The following is a 21,721-nucleotide window of genomic DNA, read 5'->3' as shown; positions in this document are numbered from 1 at the left end:
AGCTGTCCCAAATGGCACCCTAGTCCCTGTATGGAATAGGCTGCCATTTGTGAAGCAACCAGCTCGTTATAGCTATTCAGAGGTGATACCAACAGGGCTTCTGTGGATGCCTTTTAGGTCAGGCAACAAATAGTACAAAACTATTTTAAGCAGGCATAATAGGTCCCATGGTTGTATAACTAACTGAAAATGTAAATAGGTTAAATCTAATTGTGAGCAGACTGGATTAACAGGTACAAACATGTTTAAAACAAAACCAAGCATGCGTCAACCAATGTGAAAATAACAAGTCATTGTTTGAGAACATTTTGGTATGTTTTTTAATAAATTAACGTTCATTCAAAATACAGTGCCAAAGGAACATGATGCAGCCAAACATGCTAGTAAGGTTTGTCATGAAGCACCTGTGCTCATGTTTAAGGTAGGAACCATGAAGCAGCTCCGTCCGCTCCTTCCCTCCCATACCACCCTCCAGTCGTTCTCCACTACCGCTAGTGGTTGCCTGGACAATTTCCATAGCAACAGCACTGGGCCAGCCCTCCTTCCCAGACCCAATCAGCAGCAAGATTCCTCAGTATTTCACACAAGAAAATAATCTGATAGGGGGTGGATACCTAAACACAATCACACTACAGTAATGTCTGATTTCAAATAAAAAAAATACTAATACAAAATAGAACCTGGTTGTTTTCCCCCACACTAAGTTTCTTTTTTAAACATGAAAAATATATATTTTTATATATATATTTCAGCAGCTTAGGGGGAATTTATTATATATATTTTTTTAAATGCATGAGCCCAAAAATCTATAGTTGAGAGTATTGAGATAGCGTGAGGGAGGCGTGTGTTGCAGAGGCCCGCGCTTGTCAAAAATAAAGAGCCAGCATAAAACCTCCCATCACGACGATGAGATGGCGGTTGGTTAGCGTGAGCTCAGTTCTGTAAACCGCTGGCTGGCTCTGTGGAAGATCTGTGTCCAGAGAGATTGACTAAGGATGCCTCCCAAATTGAACCCTATATAGGACGCTACTTTTGGCAAGAGCGCCACAGTGCCAGCTTAACAAGCCTATGGTTGCCCTTTGCGCCCTGGTCAAAAGTAGGGAGTCAGGTGCCATTTGGGACACACAGCCTAAGAGACAGGCAGGTGTGAGCAGGGGACTAGAGGAGTGAGGGGAGAGGCAGGGGGTTGCGTGTCTCGAGCAGAGGTGAAGAAAAAGGAAACAAAACAGATAGTGACTGGACCTGCAGTCACCACCTAGAACCCCCCCCTAACACTTGGCCCTGTATGTTCCTATACTAGGAGCATCCCAAATGGCACCGTATTACCCATTTAGTGCACTACTTAGGGAATAGGGTACCATATGGCTGGGACACAGGCCACGTGTCCCTAGGAGAGATGGATGTGGGTTTACAACAGTGGTGAGAGAGAGGTGGAGACCAGGAGGATTTTGGTACAGTTATTCCAAGGAGCTTTGCCAGTAAGTGCATCACAAATCAGTCAACTTTCAATTATCACATTGTAGAAACAGTATAACAGACTTGAAGTTGCAACAGACAAAAGAAAAAACAAATCTACTTTTTTCCCCATATTACTTTTTAGTTTCTCCTATATTTTCAATGTCTGAGGCTTTGTATAAGCTTGTTTGTCAGCAACAGCCAGCCAGCAGAACAGCCTTGTAGCGCTCAGATCCCTTTGGAACAGACATCAAACCTACCCCTCTGGCTTTCAGGTCCATCCCTCGACACGTCACACCCAGAGTTCAGAGGGCAATTCGGGGACTCCGTTTGTGGGCAGAGAGGTGGAAGGTTAAGAGCTATATGTGAGGGAGGGAGACCATCTCCCCGTCCACCTCAAACTCCTCAGCCCCGTCGGGGGAAAACAGGTAGGTGGGTGGTTTCCACGGGGATTCTTCCAGACAGGATGGGTATAGCTTCCCCACGGCGCAGCGGAAGTCCTTCCCCAGGTCCCAGAGCACGCGCTCAGACACGGGCTGCTTGAGGTACCAGCGATCCAGCTCCAGGTCGTACTGATAGATGGCGTACTTGGCGCGCTCGTTCATGTGAGTCTCCCGCATGAAGATGCACAGAGAGCCAAGGAGCACCACGGCCCGCACGCACGGGTCCGAGTAGCGCTTGGCAGGGATGTTGGCGGCCAGGCGCCACTCGTTCTTGCTGACGTCGTAGATCTCCACGGTGACGGAGGAACCGTCGATGGTGCTGGTGGGCATGCGGACGCCCGAGTTGGAGACAACGTGGAGCCCCCCAATGTAGAAGATGAGGTCACCGAAGGTGGCAGCGGAGGCGAAGCAGCGACTTGTCTTCCTCATGGCCATCTCTACCCAGGTGTCAGCACGAGGAAAGTAGCAGTACATGAGGTCATGGGTCATCACGTAGATACAGTCGTGGGCTGCTACGGACGTGGTCCAGTTCCAGGCGCAAGGGAGGGGGCTCATCATAGCCCACTCGTCTTTCTCACAGTCATAGCGTTCTACGGTACGTTTATTTAGCTCCCCGCCTACGTTGTCCCCCCCGATGGCGTAGATGTAACCCTCGCAGTAGACCAGAGAGGGCTTGATGCGGGCACATAGCATGGGCGTCTTAGGCACCCAGGCATTCTGCTGGGCATCAAACCAGAAGAAGCTATCCACTGAGCGGAACACTGCCTGTTGCTTGCCGCCGCTTTTCCCGTGGTTGGCGATCGAGTTCTTCAGCGGGATTTGCCCGCCGGCAATGAACACGTCGTTGTCGGGTGTGACGAGCGTCCCAACCTTCTGGAGGTCGCCGGGCGGATTGCTGAGCTTGTAGACCTTCTCGGCCTGCGGGCTGTAACACACCACCGTGTGGTTGGGGCCCGCCATCACCTGACCCATGTCAGATGGCCACTCTGACGTGGCCTCCATGAAGATGAGCATCTCCTCCTTTGTCATGCCAAGGCGGGGTTTGAAGAACTTGGGCATGGACTTGTAGAGGCCCTGCACTACGACAGACTTGTCGTTAGGCGGTAGGCCCTGGAACCAGGCACGCTGAGTCACCTCGGAGAGAGCGTCGATGCGGATCTGGCTGAGAACTGAGGACAGGTACTGGGACCTAGCCTCCATGTTATACTCCAGCCACAGCATGGCAGCCTCCCTCACCGTCTCCTCCTAAGATAATATTTAAACATCAAACATACTACATTGTGACAACACCATGGGTATCAGTTTCACAAGCAGTCATTTTGCGTAGCCAGAAGCCGTATTCTTATCCCTTAGGGGTAATTTGCTTTACAGCTCAGGGATAAGAAATACACATAGAACCAACATTAAGACAAAGTAAAAAATAAATAAAAAATGTTAAAAGTATACATACCGGTAGGAATATTTCTAAGTACGTAGAATGTACATTAGGTACGTATAACCAGAGAAGTGTACCCACCTTCTCTACGTTGAGGTTGTCTGAGCACAGCACGTCGACCAGCAACTCATGGGACAGCTGTAGGAAGGCCTCCTGACGGTAGACCACGGGGAACTTGTGTTCCACCATGCGCTTGGCGCTCTGCTTCAGCTCCACACAGGAGAACAGATCCCCGATGCTCAGCATCCGGACACAGTTGTCTGCATGGATCTTCTTCACCAGGTAGTCCCTGCACTGCAGTAGCACATCCTCTACCTAGACAGAGAGGGGGAGGGGGGGTATTATAGAGAGATAGCTACAGCTTGAAAAACAGCAAGATCAACATTGTAATTATATTACTAAGAGTCACAACTCAATTAGGCATATACACACACATCCAGTGATCAGAAATAGGAGGGTCAGTGATGTGATGAGACTCATAAAGACAGACAGGACACGTCTACCTCTGTAGATCAGTAGAGTAATGTTGAGACCCAGAAGGGGAGGGGGGGGATAGGAGACTGGTACCACACCTGTAGGAAGCAGGCAGTCTCATAGAGTGGCTCCACGGTGCTGTCATTGATAGCCAGGTTGCCTGTATAGGCGTAGGTGATGATGATCTGGAGAGTGGCAGGGTCCACGTTCTTCAGGTGAACATTAGTCTGTTTACTCTCAGACAGACCACTCATAAACATTGCCCTGGAGAGGGAGAAAACAGGGGTCAGTACTCAGACAGCTCATCAAAATGTTGTTCATTTCAAAATGGTTGACGTCAGCTATTTCACATCTTCATTAAGACAGTAGTTTGCTGCTATGGGCGAAGTAACTCATTCGTATTGTGACAGATACGGAGCGTGACATATTAGACAGTCATCTACAACAGGGTTTCTCAAACTTGGTCCCGAGGCCCCCTCTGGGTCCATGCGTTGGTTTTTTCCCCTAGCACTACACAGCTATATTCAAATAACCAACTCATCATCAAGCTTTGGTTATTTGAATCAGCTGTTTAGTGCTAGGGCAAAAATACATGAGGCCTTGGACGAGTTTAGGATTGATCTACAACATCCGTTTATCTGACTGGGGATCCAGCATAAAACAAATCAGAGGTAGGTAACAGACTCCCAACAACCCCAGTTGGACTTCTCAGGCACTAGACCCAGTGACCAGACCACAGCATGCTCCCTCCACGCTGTGGCTCAACCACACACCAGCCAGCTTGGCATACCCAGCCCTCTTAGTAACCCCCCCGCCTCCAGGCCATCCTGACACCAACACAGCTGTCTGTGACACCGCCTTTCTCCTTTAAAAAAAACATGTCACCAAAACCTGTGAATTTATGCTGCTTTACAGCAGGGCCCTGGGCTGGATATTACACAACCTTGCAAGCATCCTCTGTCACTAGCTTACCCCCCCCCCCCATTCGCCCCCACCCCCCACCAACCCGGCTCTGCTTGCCTGCGTGACAAGGGTTCCCTTACTAATATAAGTACGCCAGAGCCCCCGGCCCCTTTAACTGCAGCAAGGAGGGTAAAAAGGAGGAGAGCCAGAGAGTGCCAAGAGGAAGAGAAGGGACACCTCCTAGGGGGGGGGCAGAATGCGTCAAGAGCAAGAGAATGGATACCTCTGTGAACCCAAGAGGGGAACTGCTTTGCATGTTGTCACCGGATACCGAGTGGTGTGCGTGGGAATCGGTGAGGACGAATAGGTGGGTGTGAGGAGAGCAGCCAGTAAATGTGTCTTCTGGATCTTTACTACTGTTCAAAAGACTAGGCTATATTAGCTCGTCGTGTATATATAGTACCAGTCAAACATGTGGCATTTCTTTATTTGTACTATTTGACATTGTAGAATAGTGAAGCCATCAAAACTATGAAACATATGGAATCATGTAGTAACCAAAAAAAGTGTTATTTTAGATTCTTCAAAGTAGCCACCCTTTGCCTTGATGACAGCTTTGCACACTTGTCATTCTCTCAACCAGCTTAACCTGGAATGCTTTTCCAGCAGTCTTGAAAGATAACCCACATATGCTGAGCACTGGTTGGCTGCTTTTCCTTCACTCTGCAGTCCAACTCATCCCAAACCATCTCAATTAGGTTTAGGTCAGGTGATTGTGGAGGCCAGGTCAGCTGATGCAGCACTCCATCTTGATCAAATAGCCCATACACAGCCTGGAGTTGTGTTGGGTCATTGTCCTGTTGAAATTAAATTATAGTCCCACTAAGCGCAAACCAGATGGGATGGCGTATCGCTGCAGAATGCGGTTGTAACCATACTGGTTAAGTGTGCCTTGAATTTTAAATAAATCACAGACAGTGTCAGAAGCTAAGCACCCCCACACCACCTCCATGCTTCATGGTGGGAACTTCACGTGGAGATCATCCGTTCACCTACTCTGCGTCTCACAAAGACACAGTTGAAGTAACCAAAAATTTGGATTCAGACCGACATGACAGATTTCCACCAGTCTATTGTCCACTGCTCGTGTTTCTTGGACCAAGCAAGTCTTCTTATTGCAGTCCTTTAGTAGTGGTTTCTTTACAGCAATTTGACCATGAAGGCCTGATTCACGTAGTCTCTTACCTAGAGGTCAATCGATTAATCTGCCTTTTTGGACGCCGATTACATTGCAATCCATGAGGAAATTTGGTGGCAGGCTGACCACCTGTTGCGCGAGCGCAGCGTCAAAAGGACCTTGTGGCTGCAATGAGGCAAGGTAATGTGCCAGCTAGCTTTAAACTTATAGAAAAACTACTAGATTAACTAGCTTGTCCTGCGTTGAATATATATCAATGTGGTGTCTGGGGTTCCCCAGGCATCATCTCCTCTGCAGTGCTGCACTTCAGCTATGTAATGTTGTGCTTCTAAATGAGCCCCCTGGGCCTACCTTCTCTTGAGCCACAGACTCAAGTTGAGTCATTCTTCTACTACCACCAAATAGTGATTAATAACTGACAAACAGAAGTAGGGTCTGACATTTAAGGGACAAACAGTAACACATATCTATATTTCTTAAAACAAAACACTGTTTGACCACGGTTGTATCCCAAATGGCACCCTATTCCCTATGGTGCCTGGTCAAAAGTAAGGCAATAAAAGAGGGAATAGGGTACCATTTGAAACGCACACTATAACTTCAGGGAGAACATGGTACGTGTAGCCTAATCCTAAGAGTGTCAGACTAATGCTTGTCATGTTTCCAACATAGGTGAATACTGGAAGGCAAAATGTAGACCTAAACCAACCATTTCACAGTTCCATCTCCCCAAAACACACATTCTACAGTAAGCCCAGGAGTGAGTCACAAATGGCACAATGTTCCTTACGTAGTAAGAAGTGCACTATATAGGGAATAGGGTTCCATTTCAGACACAGGCCAGGAGTGACTTAGTGGGTTCCCAAACAGGCTTGCTCAGGCAGGTCGAGGGCTAGGTCTACATCATAGGCACAAGCTGCTGAACTGTAGTACTTGTACGTAACATTCTGCTGAACAGAACAATCCAGAAGACTCCACAGTGACTCACCTGAAATAGCAGCTACATGTGACAAAGACCATCTTGTGACAGTAGAGTGCACTACTAGGGCCTATGGTGCACTCAAAGTAGTGCACTCAAAGTAGTGCACTCAAAGTAGTGCACTCAAAGTAGTGCACTCAAAGTAGTGCACTCAAAGTAGTGCACTCAAAGTAGTGCACTCAAAGTAGTGCACTCAAAGTACTCAAAGTAGTGCACTCAAAGTAGTGCACTCAAAGTAGTGCACTCAAAGTAGTGCACTCAAAGTAGTGCACTCAAAGTAGTGCACTCAAAGTAGTGCACTCAAAGTAGTGCACTCAAAGTAGTGCACTCAAAGTAGTGCACTCAAAGTAGTGCACTCAAAGTAGTGCACTCAAAGTAGTGCACTCAAAGTAGTGCACTCAAAGTAGTGCACTCAAAGTAGTGCACTCCGCAGGTAACAGCGAACGGCGTTAACTCACCTGAAATAGGAGCTACATGTGGCCAGGACCATCTTGTGACATGGGAACTCGTTGTCCTCCACCAGCAGCACCACATCAGTCAGTAACTTCTGCTCATAGAAGAAGTTGAGCTGCTCCAGCAGGGAGACCGCGTAGTCCATGTTAACTGGCCTGCGCTCACTGAGATCCGACATGGTTGCATCCCATGAATCGCGCCCCAGTTTCAGCAGTTCAAGCAGCCGGTAAAAGAACCGGGCTCCAAAACCAAATGGGGGGGGGGGAAATAACCTAAAAGCTACTGCAGACACCTACAGAAAGAGACCCCGCTGTTTTGTGATGACGCAGACAGCGGTGATGACTCAAAATCAACCCGGGGGGGGGGGGGGGTGTGCCAGAATAAATCAAAGTGACAACAGGGTACAGAGACCCCTCTGCTTTGTGACACCACCGTTGGCTGATGTCGGCAGGGCAGAAGAGAGCAGGGGTGTTGACCAAAACAATACGCAGTGTCCCAGGACCAGGATGAAGACCTCTGCAGCAAAAAAACTAAAGTAGCAACTCCTCCTTCTGTTCCCCTGTTATGGAAGAGAAGACAGGATGCAAGGTGATCAAAATCAGGTTGGTTCCCCTCTTAGTGTTAATTAATAGTGGCGCAGGAAGTTACCCTCCAACTGGGCTCTCTGTCTAAGTCCTTGGTGTGGTCTCTAGAGCCAAAAACCAGTCAGTGCTGGTGCTTCAATGTCGGCTGTGTTTGTTCTTCGTTGCTCTGTATAGCCCAGATAGACCGGTCTCTCTCAGAGCAGACAAGACAGGCAGGCACAGGGTACTGGATGGAGGTAGTGGGGACAGGAGATGCAGACTGGTTGTTGTGGTGATAGTGATGCAGCTAAATCAGTGCTGGGCTGAAACACAGAACAGAACAAATCAATAAAACCACTTTCCATAGATCAGATCAGGCCCAGGACACAGAAAACAGGGCTGCTCTCTATGTAGAGCACTTAACCAGGGGCCCATGAGAAGCTGTTCAAAAATAGTGCACTACGTAGGGGATAGGATGCATCAAACAAATGGCCGATAACAGTCTAGGGGAGGGATACAGGACAGAGACCAGGACAGAGACCACCAAATGTGTTCCCAACATTTCTGTGTATAAATACTTCCGGTTAACATATTAATCTCCTCACTTACAACATTTTCCAGAAATATGCTACGGAACATTAAGTGCATAGCAGGCCTAATACTTCATCCAATAACAGAGAATCTGCTTTTCAGGCAGACAGTCTCCTCCTCACCATTCTCCTCACTCCCTGCCTGTCAGATCAGCCCACATCCCCAATCCCTTCCACATGAGAAAAGTGCATCGTCAACAATCTGGTCTCCCCTGGCAGGTCCCCCCATCACTGGTGCCGCTTGGAGAGACTCATTGCACTCACTGACAGCCAGACGGACTGTCTGTCAAGCAATTAAAATGGGAGAGACCCTGATAAAACCAACTGTCAGATTAATTTGTTGATAACAGGGCACTACATAAAAAGTCTACTTAAAAATCAAGACACAGAACATGCTTTTGGCTGTGACTTCAGATCTGTAAGCTACCGCCACTCATTGTGTGTCCCAAATGACACCATATTCCCTACATAGTGCATTACTTTTGACCAGAGTCCTATGGGTCCAGGTCAAAAGTAATCTCATAAATAAGGAATATGGTTCCATTTGGGACGCATCCATAATCATATCCTGGATGACTTCAGCCTCAATCTCTGGCATGTTGCCATGCTATCAAAGCAATCCATCCCATCGGCTTTAAGTCGTGTAGCTTACATTATATGCAGTCCTACCAACGACAAACTATGGGCAATTGGTGACAGAAATAGCAATTTAGCCAGGTAAACCACGTGGGTGGTTACATGTGAAAGGCAAAAGATTATCAGGCCTTCAATAAGTGAAGTAGTTGAATTACAACCGTTGTTATCGGTTATTTCTCCACTCTGGGACATGGTTGGTGGTTAGTCATTAAGAACATGGCCACAGCAGTCTGTTAAACAACCCTTTTAGCCCACGCGTTGATGATAGCCAATTTGTCCATCCATTGACATAGCTAGCTACCTACATCAATCTAGAAAGGCAACAGTGTGAAGTAAGCATTCTTCTAAGATCAACAAATTAACATGGACCTGTACATACAGTCCCGAGCTGGCAACATTGGTGACCACGCACCAAAACACTGTACTACTATTAGTAGGCTGATGACGTGAGCCATCTCACTTCACTTGCCAATGGGTGAGTTATTTCTAATGGCCCAGTGCCCCAGGTGGGCAGAGTTCACACATTTTAGACCATTCCATTGGTCCTTAAGAGTTTCTATGGTACTTTCATATACTTTTTAACCAGGAGTTCTGAAAGTAGCACTGACGAGCCAAAAGTGATCCCTGAAATTGCGTACTAAACCACAAGTGTGTAGATATTTGCACCATGTTATTGCTCTCTCTCTGCTGTGTATGCATCTTACTATGTGTCACTTAAATGGCGAGGGGATGAAGCTCATTGGCGACAAGTCGACTTGCTAGGGGCTGGCTCACATAGGTGAAAAATAGAGCAGCACAGCTTCTAGAAAACAGTTGTTTTCAAATTAGGGATCCTGTGGCTAATTGAAGACAGACAGTAGTTTCGGAGCATGTGTTTAAAGGAAATCTCCAACCATCTGGTGCACCAGCCATGCAAAACCAACTGGCCCAATGATTAGTGATTTATGCTGGCCTCACAACATGGGACATAAAGCTAGCTAACCTTAATATGACTTACTTTCACCTGTGTACTGATAGACATTTTATTGTAGGTAGCTAATTGCCTGACTATTGTTAGCCAACTAGCTAGTGGTTGGTTAGCAAACTCATCTAACGTTAGCATAGCCAGCTAACAGGTGCCATCTGTAACCTATAGAGAGCAATAGTAATGGCGTCTTTTTGTAGGCACTAACTCTACCATGGCTGATTGGCCAAAGCCTATGGGGAAATAATTATGATTTGGGGATAATGACCGAAAATAAGTTGTGGTGAACACAGGTTTAGGAGATATACAATTTGTTCTATAAGAACCTTCAGCTTACGTCACTTGGTGAATTTTGAAACATACTAATAAAAAAAAAAACGTAACTACTTCCTAATTCATAAAGGGCATGTTGACTGCTATTATACCGTAGAACAAAACGTATAAGAACTCCTAAGCCTGTGTTAACATCTGACCTTATTTTCGACGTTTATGCAAAAAAACAACAACATTAATTTACCCCATAGGAATGGCTGAACTTAAGAGCTAACTCATTTCCGGTTTTTAGGACTACAAGATGACAATCTATTGACTTTAGAGCGCTGAAAATTCGTAACGGTTACCAAATTATTTGTGGGAGTTCTGGAAAACTGGGCAATAATTAAAATGCCTAGCCAGCTAGTAGTTGTGTGACTAACGTTAGCTATGTTAACTATTTGTATTACAGGACATCCTTACTGCTAGGCCACATTACGTTACCGTCACCAAGTAGTAAAAAAAAAAAAAAAAAATGCTAGAAGTTGATTGGCTAACCTGGTGACTAATTCCATGGTGATAATTCAAATTCAAACACTTAGCTAAATTAGTTCAACTGGTTAGCTAGTTAATGTTATCAAGTTACAGTAGATACGTTACCGTTACTTTGTCGGTGTTAGCTAGCTAAACATTCTGGCTAGGTTAGCAAGCTAGCGTTAGTTGGCTGGGTTACTGCCCAATTTTCAAGCTAGCTACTTCCCAGAACCCCCCCCCCCCCCCTCCAAAACATGGATAAGCAAGCCAGGCCTTCAGTGGATGTGGTGACTGATGAGAGACTAGTTACTCACCTTTCTTTTCGAACCATTTATCCCAAATTAGACTTGAAAGCTTGATTGCCGGATCCCACACAGTCTAATCGCTGCAACTATTAGCTATTGTCTACAGTAATGTTAGCTTGGTCATACATCAACAAAGGCGGCAGTTGCGCGTCCCTTCCGGGTACTTCTTGCCCGGACTCGGGAATGAACGTTACTCCCACATATATATCCTGCCAACCAAATTATTCAGCTACCTAACTATAGTGATGAGGTAGGTCCGTATAGTTTCCAGCAGTCTCATAGACCTAGCTAAGCAAGCAGGTAAATAACAATATCCAACGTAAGCAAGCAACGTAGAGCTAGCTCGGAAGGGTTAGCATTTGCTAAGCTCGTTAGCTAGGTTTTAGACGTCGGCGTTAACTAGACTGTGAGCTGGCTAACAAGCAACCGTTACATTACTAGAATGAGCTAGCTATGCATGCATGTATGGCTGTTAAGATATTAAACAAACATATTTCCTTACACTAGCTAATTTAAGGCAATATGCAATAATCGATGCCGACCGGTCTTTTCTTGCTATTACAGAAAGTATCTAGCTCCGGAAGCCGAATTTACACAATTAAGGCCGCGAGAGGCAACCAGCAAGAAACCTTTCTCGACAACGCAGGCGCCGCGCAAGACAACAGGGGCCAAATGAGGATACTGGGCACGCGCCCAAAAACCGTCTCAGTTAGGGGATTATATTAATGCTCCGGACATGCCCCGGTTGTACCGGGTTAGCGTTGATTGCATTCGATTTGGAACCGGGACATCCCGGGCGTGAGCCAGGTGTCCTGTGCGGGCGACGGCAAAAGGCGGCTTAAAACAACAGTGACATAGGTTAGAGGCAGTGCAGTTAAAAACGTATTTTCCTATTTTTTAATGATATATCCACACTATGAGGTTGAAAACACTGAATTTGTGAAAATTATGATAATGACATTTTTGTGTAAGAAGGAAAAATGCCTGGAATTTCATGTAGGTGGGATGGACCTTCTGGCCCACATCATTAGTCACAATATGATCTGAAAGTACTCAGACCCCTCCCTTGACCCTTTCCACATTTTGTTACTTTACAGCCTTATTCTAAAATTGATTAAACAGATGTAAAAAATATATATACTCAAATATCACATTTACATATGTAGTCAGACCATTTACTTAGTACTTTGTTGAAGCACCTTTGGCAGCGATTACAGACTTAAATCTTCTTGGGTATGACGCTACAAGCTTGGTACACCTGTATTTGGGGAGTTTCTTCCATTCTCCTCTGCAGATATGTTTTCCCCTATTTTCAGGTCTTTCAAGAGATGTTCGATTGGGTTCAAGTCCGGGCTCTGTCAAGGCCACTCAAGGACATTCAGAGACTTGTCCCGAAGCCACTCCTGCATTGCCTTGCCTGTGTGCTTAGGGTCATTGTCCTTTTGGAAGGTGAACCTTCGCCCCAGTCTGAGGTCCTGAGCGCTCTGGAGCAGGTTTTCATCAAGGATCTCTCTGTACTTTTCTCCGTTCATCTTTCTCTCGATCCTGACTATTCTCCCAGTCTCTGCAGCAGAAAAACATCCCCACAGCATGATGCTGCCACAACCGTGCTTCACCATAGGAATGGTGCCAGGTTTCCTCCAGATGACCCTGGTTTGATTCCAGGCTGTATCACAACTGGCAGTTATTGGGAGTACCATAGGGCAGCACACAATTGGCCTATCTTCATCCGAGTTTGGCCAGAGTAGGCCGTCATTGTAAATAAGAATTTGTTCTTAACTGACTGGCCTAGTTCAATAAAGGTTAAACAATGTGGAAAAGGTCAAGGGGTCTGAATACTTATATATATATATATATATATATATACAGTACCAGTCAAAAGTTTGGACACACCTACTCATTACATGGTTTTTCTTTATTTGTACTATTTTCTACATTGTAGAATGATGGTGAAGGCATCAAAGCTATGAAATAACACATATGGAATCATGTAGTAACCAAAAAAGTGTTAAACAAATCAAAGTATATTTTTTATTTGAGATTCTTCAAAAGTTGCCACCCTTTGCCTTGATGACAGCTTTGCACATTGTTGGCATTCTCTCAAACAGCTTCAATAAACAGGTGTGCCTTGTTAAAAGTTCATTTCTGGAATTTCTTTCCTTCTTCCTTCTTAAACATACTTTGATTTGTTAAACACATTTTTAGTTACTACATGATTCCACATGTGTTATTTCATATTTTTGCTGTCTTCACTATTATTCTACTATGTAGAACGAGCATCAGAGCCGGTGGTAGTAGGATTCAACCGTAGTCCTGTTTTGCCTGTTTGATGGTTCGTCGGAGGGCATAGCGGAATTTCTTATAAGTGTTCGGATTAGTGTCTCGCTCCTTGAAAGTAGCTCTAGCCTTTAGCTCAGTGCGGATGATGCCTGTAATCCATGGCTTCTGGTTGGGATATGTACGCAACGATCCTGTGGGGGTGTAATCGTCGATGCACTTATTGATGAAGCTGGTGACTGATGTGGTATACTCTTCAATGCCATCGAATGAATCACAGAACATATTCCAGTCTGTGCTAGCAAGACTGTCCTGTAGTTTAGCATCCACGTCATCAGACCACTTCCTTGATGAGCTAGTCACTGGTACTTTCTGCTTGAGTTTTTGCTTGTAAGCAGGAATCAGGAGGATATAATTATGATCCGATTTGCCAAATGGGGGGCGAGGGAGAGCTTTGTACGTGTCTCTGTGTGTCTGGAGTAAAGATGGTCAAGAGTTTTTTGTATGACATGCTGGTAGAAATGAGGTAAAACGGATTTAAGTTTTCCTGTATTAAAGTCCCCAGCCACAAGGAGCGCCACTTCTGGGTGAGCATTATCTTGCTTGCTTATGGCCTTATACAGCTAGTTTAGTGTGGTCTTAGTACTTGCATCAGTTTGTGGTGGTAAATAGATATATACGAAAAATATAGATGACAACTCTCTTGGTAAATAAGTGGATGGGCTCTAGACCAACCTATCAGCCAATCGGGGCTCTGTATCTAAATATCTTCACATTTGTTTCCTAACACCCATGTGATCAGACTGAGCATTTCAAAGGCCAAAGGAGGCTCAGGGAAATAAATTAGAAAAATATATATTTTGGAGTTATTTTCGTTAAAGAAACATACACAGTGATTTATTAGACATAAAGTGATGATTTAAAAAATAAAATGACAAAGACTGCATGGGGGCTTTAAGCACGTGGAGTAATGACTAAGATTTGGGCTTTTCACATGCACAATTAATTGCTTTTGATAAAACCGCTTTATCCGCCTCCTCAATTAAAAATAGGTTGAAAATTCGAACATATATTTTCTGTAAAAGAGATTAATGTTTATGAACGATGCACCATGCTGCATTGATGACCATATGACCAAGCGGCGCAGATTACCGTTCGATTTGAGCACAGTGCAACTCCCTCACCGCCTTCGCCAAATCCCGTGACGGGCCATAGCCGGGTTCAACTCGGGGCAACTTAATCGAATCCCCTCAGTCCATCTTCAAATGTCTCTCCAAGGCAAATGGCGCCCTCTTCTGGGAGAAAATGTCGGTGAAATGTAAAAAACAAAACAAAAAACAAATTAGGAGCACAGGTGTGATCCATAAAACTGATTGAACGGTTAGGGCAGTAGATATCCGTAGCTCAAACTATTGAAGATTAGATTTTAGTATAATTCTGAAAGAGTCTACCAAGTAAAATTACTCAGTAGGATGCTCTTTTGATTGTGTGAGACAGTGAAGGGAAAAAAAGTGTTTCCAATTTGTAGTGGTAACGTTGTGAAGTAGGCCTCATCTCGTTTCCAGCGCTTTCATTTTGATAATCGTTGGATACATCAGAAAATGGACGGTAGGCCAATCAAATTTCCCTTAGCCTTGTCTATTTACCTGTCAAGTGTTCTCAAAGTTTAAATATGGATATAAATGTCACTAGCCTGGTCCTATATCTGTTTCTACTCTTGCCAACTCCATTGCTGTCATTGTTTTACCTGGAAACCCAACGTTCAATTGCGTAGAATTCTACGTCGTGCAGAAATTAGCGTTTGAATCAGGAAAGTTCCCGTCGGGTTTCCAGGCAAGTCCAAATCTCTAGACACAATGTGTCTGACACGAGGCTACTATCAGTGTGCACCAATGATTTGTGATTCTGCAGCTCTCTGAATGAACTGATATGATCTAGAACTTTTTTAAAAATATATTCACACTGATTATTCATAACATAATGGAATGACAATGATAGTTCGTTTTCTTTTTAATACAGAAGGGAGCAAACACCAACAGTCAATGGAAAGCGGTCAGCAAAACCAGCGGCAGGTCAATCACCCAAGGCCCTTCTTCTATGTTCAGCCGGCTTCTCAACCTTACTACAACATGTATCATCATCACAATCAGTGGCATAATATGAATAACCCATACAACCACTATGGCTTACCTGGTTCTGGTAGGCCTACCTTTCATGTTTCTTTGTTTGTGTCCCAAATCAAATGGCACCCTATTTCCTATATAGTGGTGCAGTGCACTGCTTTGGACGTGAACCCTTTAGTGCACTATATAGGGCAAAACTGCCATTTGCGACACAGTTTTTCTCAAACCATAATTTCAGTGGATTATGGATTATTAGTGTTTTATTTTTCTGGGATGCAAATATTTTGCTGCATGGTCATTGTCTTAAAAAAAAAAGCTTATGTTCTCCACAGGAGTTTATCCCTTTGGACGTCCTAGTCCATACATGTCCACATACCCATACATGCAGTATCCTGGTGGATATGTTGTCCCACACGCGCCACACATGCATCCAGTTGATTACAGACGCATGTATGAACCACCCCATTTCCATCTACCTCCTGTGCATGACTCCATGTTCCGCCAACAGCAACACCACCATGTATGTATGTATTCTTGTGCACAGATGAATAAGGCTATTTTATATATTCTCTCACTTATTAATTAGTTAATTCACCACCACCACCAGGATCACACCCAGAGAGAGGTGGTCTGTTCTGAGGCTCAGACGGACCCGAGTGATGCGCTCAACAAGCTCATAGAATGTCTGGACAAACTCCGGGCCAACGAGATGCAGGGTTCTGAGAAAGAGCTGGATTCCGGTGTTGTTTCACAATCTTCCGGAATATCCTCACCAGATGGGGAAAGGAAATCTTGTGAGGTGGTGGTTGGGGGAGATATACACAGTGGTCATGGAGCCTCTTGTGGTAAATTGGAAGGCAGCCAATTGCAGTCGTCTTTTCCGATGGGCAGGTTGTTCAGCGTCGGTAACTCCACGACGGCAGTCTATGACGGTGAGTCAAGCCGAAGCCTCGGCGGGCTGGGTAAGGAGGGCTGGGCTGTAGACTCTGACGAAGACACCCCATTGGACAGCTCATCTATTCACGAGGAGCTTGAGGAGAACCTGGACCTGCAGCAACATGCGGAGGAGTCTCTTCATCGCTGTTCTTTGGAAAGTCTTTGCCTCCAGTCTGCTGTCTTGCAGTCAGAAGACAGCCCCAGACCTGAAAACATAGACAACGAGGCAGAGGAGGACAGCATCAATCCAGATGGTACTAGTTTCACTGAGGTACCTAGGTGGCAGGGCCACTGCTCCAACCTGCTCCCCACACAGTCACTACCATCCCCCCTAGCCTCTGACTGGCAAGCCTTAGAGGACAGTAAATGTGGGGAAGAAACATTTGATGTTCCAGATAGGAAAGGTCTGTCTAAACTGGATGTTGACCTTTCCTACCAGATCCTCCATCTGCCCTTTGACAAGGTAACTTTTTACTATAATTGTCATCTTTATTTTTATTTTTTTAATCTACAGTGTATGTTGAGACCTTGTAAGCATTTCATTTAGAGGTCGACCGATTGATTTTAACTGCGATACCGATTTATTGGAGAACCCCCAAAAAAGCCGATACCGATTAATTGGTCCATTTTTTTGTAATTAAAAACAAAACAAAATTGTAATAATGACAATTACAACAATACTGAATTTTAACTTAATATAATACATCAATAAAAATCTATTTAGCCTCGAATAAATAATGAAACATGTTCAATTTGGTTTAAATAATGCAACAACAGTGTTGGAGAATAAAGTAAAAGTGCAATATATGCCATGTAAAAAAAACTAACGTTTAAGTTCCTTGCTCAGAGCATGAGAACTTATTTAAGCTGGTGGTTCCTTTTAACATGAGACTTCAATATTCCAAGGTAAGAGGTTTTAGGTTGTAGTTAATATAGTATTTATAGAACTATTTCACTCTGTACCATTCGTATTCCATATACCTTTTGACTATTGGATGTTCTTATAGGCACTTTAGTATTGCCAGTGTAACAGTATAGCTTCCGTCCCTCTCCTCGCTCAAACCAGGAACACATCGACAACAGCCACCCTCGAAGCAGCGTTTACCCATCGCTCCACAAAACCCTTGCAGATCAAGGGGAACAACTACTCCAAGTCTTAAAGCGAGTGAAGTTTGAAACGCTATTAGCGCGCACCCCGCTAACCATTTCACATCGGTTACACCAGCCTAATCTCGGGAGTTGATAGGCTTGAAGTCAAAAACAGCGCAATGCTTGAAGCAGAGCAAAGAGCTACTGGCAAAACGCATGAAAGTGCTGTTTGAATGAATACTTACGAGCCTGCTGCTGCCTACCACCGCTCAGTCATACTGCTCTATCAAATCATAGACTTAATTATAATATAATAACACACAGAAATACGAGCCTTTGGTTATTAATATGGTCGAATCCGGAAACGATCATTTCGAAAACAAAATGTTTATTATTATCGCATATACCCTGACTCTGCGTGCAATGAATGCAAGAGAAGTGACAATTTCACCTGGTTAATATTGCCTGCTAACCTGGATTTATTTTAGCTGAATATGCAGGCTTTAACATATACTTCTGTGTATTGATTTTAAGAAAGGCATTGATGTTTATGGTTAGGTACACGTTGGCGCAACGACGGTCCTTTTTCCGAGAATGCGCACCGTATCGATTATATGCAACGCAGGACACGCTAGATAAACTAGTAATATCATGAACCGTGTGTAGGTAACTAGTGATTATTGTTGTTACTTTATAAGATAAGTTTAATGCTAGCTAGCAACTTACCTTGGCTTCTTACTGCATTCGCGTAACAGGTAGGCTCCTCGTAGAGCGCAATGAGAGGCAGGTGGTAGAGCGTTGGACTAACGTTAGTTAACTGTAAGGTTGCAAGATTGAATCCCGGAGCTGACCTGGTAAAAATCTGTCGTTCTGCTCCAGAACAAGGCAGTTAACACACTGTTCCTAGGCCGTCATTGAAAATAAGAATGTGTTCTTAACTGACTTGCCTAGTTAAATAAAGGTATATAAAAGAAAATCTGCCAAATCGTTGTCCAAAAATACTGATTTCCAATTGTTATGAGAACTTGAAAATCAGCTATTCCGAATAATCGGTTGTCCTCTAGTTGAATTGTATTCTCTGTATTATGACAAACTTTAATTGGATTTAATTTGGACAAGGTTCTGACAGCTGGAGCGCTGCAGAAGGACTGCTCTGCCAGCTCCAGCTCTGCGCTGCTGTGTGGAGACCTCCAGGCTTCCCTGTCCTCCAGCCGGATCACTACCACCTCCACCCCAGCCCGTCACCACTACTACTCCTACTACTGCCCCCCACAGACAGCCCACGGAAGGCTCAGCGTCCTCAGTCCCTCCCTAGATGAGCTCTCGTCCCGAGAGGAGATGTTCTCCACCGACCTGGAGGACATGGATCGGTTTCCCAGAAGCTCCGTCTACGCAGGGAGGAGATTCCCTGCGGAGGTCGAGCACCTCAGAGAGCCAGGGGTCAAGAAAGTGTGTCCTAAGTCCAAGAAGCTTTTGTGTGCCTGCTGTGGCTCGAGCCTGTTGAAAGGAGGGGCGAGCAGGGTTAAAGTTCATCACAGCCCGAGGGTGTACGCTGATGATGAGGCGGGGGATTCTGATGACGTTGTCGAGCAGGAACAACAGTCTGCAAGGACGCGTGATGAGAGCGCGCACCCCACTAGGGTGGTCGTGCAGAAGCACTCTGTCCCCAAGAAACACCAGCCTCTACACATCCAACAGCATCCCAAACCCAGCTTTAAGAGAGGCCAGTGTAGAGAGGCTGTCGGACCAGAGGAGGAGGAGGAGCAGCAGGAGGAACCAGAGATGGTGCTGGTGAGATCAGAGCTGGAGTATTATGAAGGCCATGTGGTGGAAGGTGGGCAGGATGCAGGGGATAAGGAACACAGGACATGCAAAGGTAAGCATTCTTTGTAAAAAAATAAATAGATTCACTTGAACGAGCATAGAACCTCCGACTGTTGCAATTTGATTAGTAAACTAATGGGTTCACTCTAATGGCCCCAAGTATGCCCATTAGGGCATCATTGACTTAAATATGGACTTCCATTGAAATAGGAACTTCACACTACTCACGCATTATTGGGGCCAGAGTTGGCTGATTTTGATTTCCCTGTACACTAAACCATAGATCTGCTCTCTCTAGATGGACTATGCAGAGAGGGCATTGAAACTTCAGAACCGGCTAGGCGGGAGAGGGGTAGGGCCAAGCCCAGACGAAAACCACATGCCTCACTGCAAGGTAATATAAACAAATCCTGATCAATAGATTTTAATGGATATTCTTTAGCTGTCCAAAGTACCTACAGCGTTGACCTGGGGCCATGTGTCAAGAATCTGAGTAGGTGTGCTGATCTATGATCAGCCCCCCCCGTCCATGTAACCTTCTTCGTTGTGATCCAGAATGCAAAGCGGACCCTAAATCAACAATCAAACGCCTGACACGTATGTATTCAGATGTGTTTTCCATGAATGTGAGAGTGTAATGTTCAGGTCTGGTTGTTTTCAGAAAGACTGGCACTGAGGAAAGCTCTGTGGAAGCCATTGGTGTACCAGAGAGTGCGAGATGAGGAAGAGGAGCCATCACGATGTCACAGGGGAAAAGGTAATGTTTTTTCTTTAATCTTCTGCTGTTTTTTCACTATTGCCAATACTTGGGATGCATCCTAAATTGAACCCTATTCCCTTTTTATAGTGCATTAAGACCTTGCTGTGTTATGTTGGTGTATGAATCTTTCTAATTTTCTTCTGCTTCTTCCAGGGTCCACCAAGAGAGGAGACACAAGATGTTAATGTCACACCATTGATCAAATAAAATGGCACAGAAAAAGAGCATTTAGTAGATTGCACAATATAGATGGACACTTATTTTTGGGGGTGATAAACCAAGGAGACTTGGTTGAAGTCTCCTTGGCTAATAAAGTACACTTTCAGGAGGTCCATAGACACAGCCTGTTAGCTAGCACTGTACTGTATTCTTTGGGGGTTAAATACCTACTTATTCACCAGCGCAAGTTTGTTGGCTTTGAAATGTTGATTTGCGTGACCAGTGTGTGCATTATTAAAAGGAATTTCAATGTACCTGGCTGTGGTTTAGTACACCTGTTAGTAAGTGTTCATATGGTTTGGAATTATAACAATTTTACACTAGAAAATTATAGAACTCGATAAATGGCAAATATTAGACTACTTGACATGAGACAATGCTATTGCCATGTAGGATTTTGTCAGTCGACCATAGCAGTTAAGTTGCTGACAGTCTAATTTAGACTATGATTGCAAATTACAGTTACTGCTTTCAATTACTGACGTGCAAGCTAGTTTTCGTTAGCTTTATACATTTACTGGTAATGATGCAAGTGAAAACAATGGGCGAGATTGTTTTGCATGGCCTGGTGCCCCGGTGCCTGGAGATTTAATTTAAGGACAAATGGAATGTTTTAAAATACCAATCTCAGCCCACCTGTGGCACCGGGTCATGCAAAAGAAACTTGCCCAATAAGCGCCATCAAATCAAATGTATTTATAAAGCGCTTCGTACATCAGCTGATATCTCAAAGTGCTGTACAGAAACCCAGCCTAAAACAGCAAGCAATGCAGGTGTATAAGCACGGTGGCTAGTAAAAACACCCATAGAAAGGCCAGAACCTAGGAAAAAACCTAGAGAGGAATCAGGCTATGAGGGGTGGCCACTCCTCTTCTGCCTGTGCCGGGTGGAGATTATAACAGAACATGGCCAAAATGTTCAAATTTTCATAGATGACCAGCAGGGGCAAATAATAATCATAGTGGTTGTCGAGGGTGCAACAGCAGTAAATGTCAGGTAGCTTTTCAGAGCCGATCATTTTATTTTATTAACAACAAATCAATACATAAAGCACATGAGGGAACACAAGCATACATAGATTACAAACAATGGACAATCGAGCTAGGGGGTACAATATCACATTACAATTACACAAGGACCTTAAGGGACATGCATATACTTACAATTCTAACAGCTTTTTTGTTAGTAGAGCATTTAACCGTATTAAAATACAGTTACATTTCTTTTTGTAGGATACGAAAATGTGGTTTTCTGTTTGTAAATTTACATTTGTGTATATGAAATTTGGCCAAAAGAATAATGAAATTAA

General features: G+C 44.6%; 2 protein-coding genes across 3 annotated transcripts; one reads left to right on the top strand and one right to left on the bottom strand.

Annotated features, from left to right (window-relative positions):
• Window positions 1-296: 296 nt before the first annotated feature.
• On the bottom strand, window positions 297-11,880 carry LOC124039699 (kelch repeat and BTB domain-containing protein 2-like). Its single transcript, XM_046355949.1, has 6 exons — window positions 11,194-11,880; window positions 7,989-8,226; window positions 7,346-7,899; window positions 3,906-4,071; window positions 3,415-3,648; window positions 297-3,143 (listed from the first exon to the last, which is right to left on the bottom strand). Exons 3-6 carry the CDS (start codon window positions 7,516-7,518, stop codon window positions 1,815-1,817), a joined length of 1,902 nt encoding a protein of 633 aa, XP_046211905.1. The 5' UTR covers window positions 7,519-7,899; window positions 7,989-8,226; window positions 11,194-11,880; the 3' UTR covers window positions 297-1,814.
• Window positions 7,803-20,845, top strand: LOC124039697 (bucky ball-like). Of its 2 annotated transcripts, none has more exons than XM_046355944.1 (8): window positions 7,803-7,942; window positions 15,481-15,660; window positions 15,917-16,104; window positions 16,192-16,983; window positions 18,729-19,485; window positions 19,732-19,827; window positions 20,095-20,190; window positions 20,347-20,845. In XM_046355944.1, exons 2-8 carry the CDS (start codon window positions 15,504-15,506, stop codon window positions 20,376-20,378), a joined length of 2,118 nt encoding a protein of 705 aa, XP_046211900.1. In that variant the 5' UTR covers window positions 7,803-7,942; window positions 15,481-15,503; the 3' UTR covers window positions 20,379-20,845. The 2 variants fall into 2 exon arrangements, with proteins under 2 accessions (XP_046211900.1, XP_046211899.1); XM_046355943.1 differs by lacking the exon at window positions 7,803-7,942 and adding an exon at window positions 14,619-15,069 and having other exon boundaries at window positions 20,347-20,843.
• Window positions 20,846-21,721: the final 876 nt, after the last annotated feature.

Source organism: Oncorhynchus gorbuscha, linkage group LG07, assembly GCF_021184085.1.
Source record: "Oncorhynchus gorbuscha isolate QuinsamMale2020 ecotype Even-year linkage group LG07, OgorEven_v1.0, whole genome shotgun sequence".
Lineage (NCBI taxonomy): Eukaryota > Metazoa > Chordata > Actinopteri > Salmoniformes > Salmonidae > Oncorhynchus > Oncorhynchus gorbuscha.
This window is presented reverse-complemented; position numbering and strand designations above follow the sequence as displayed.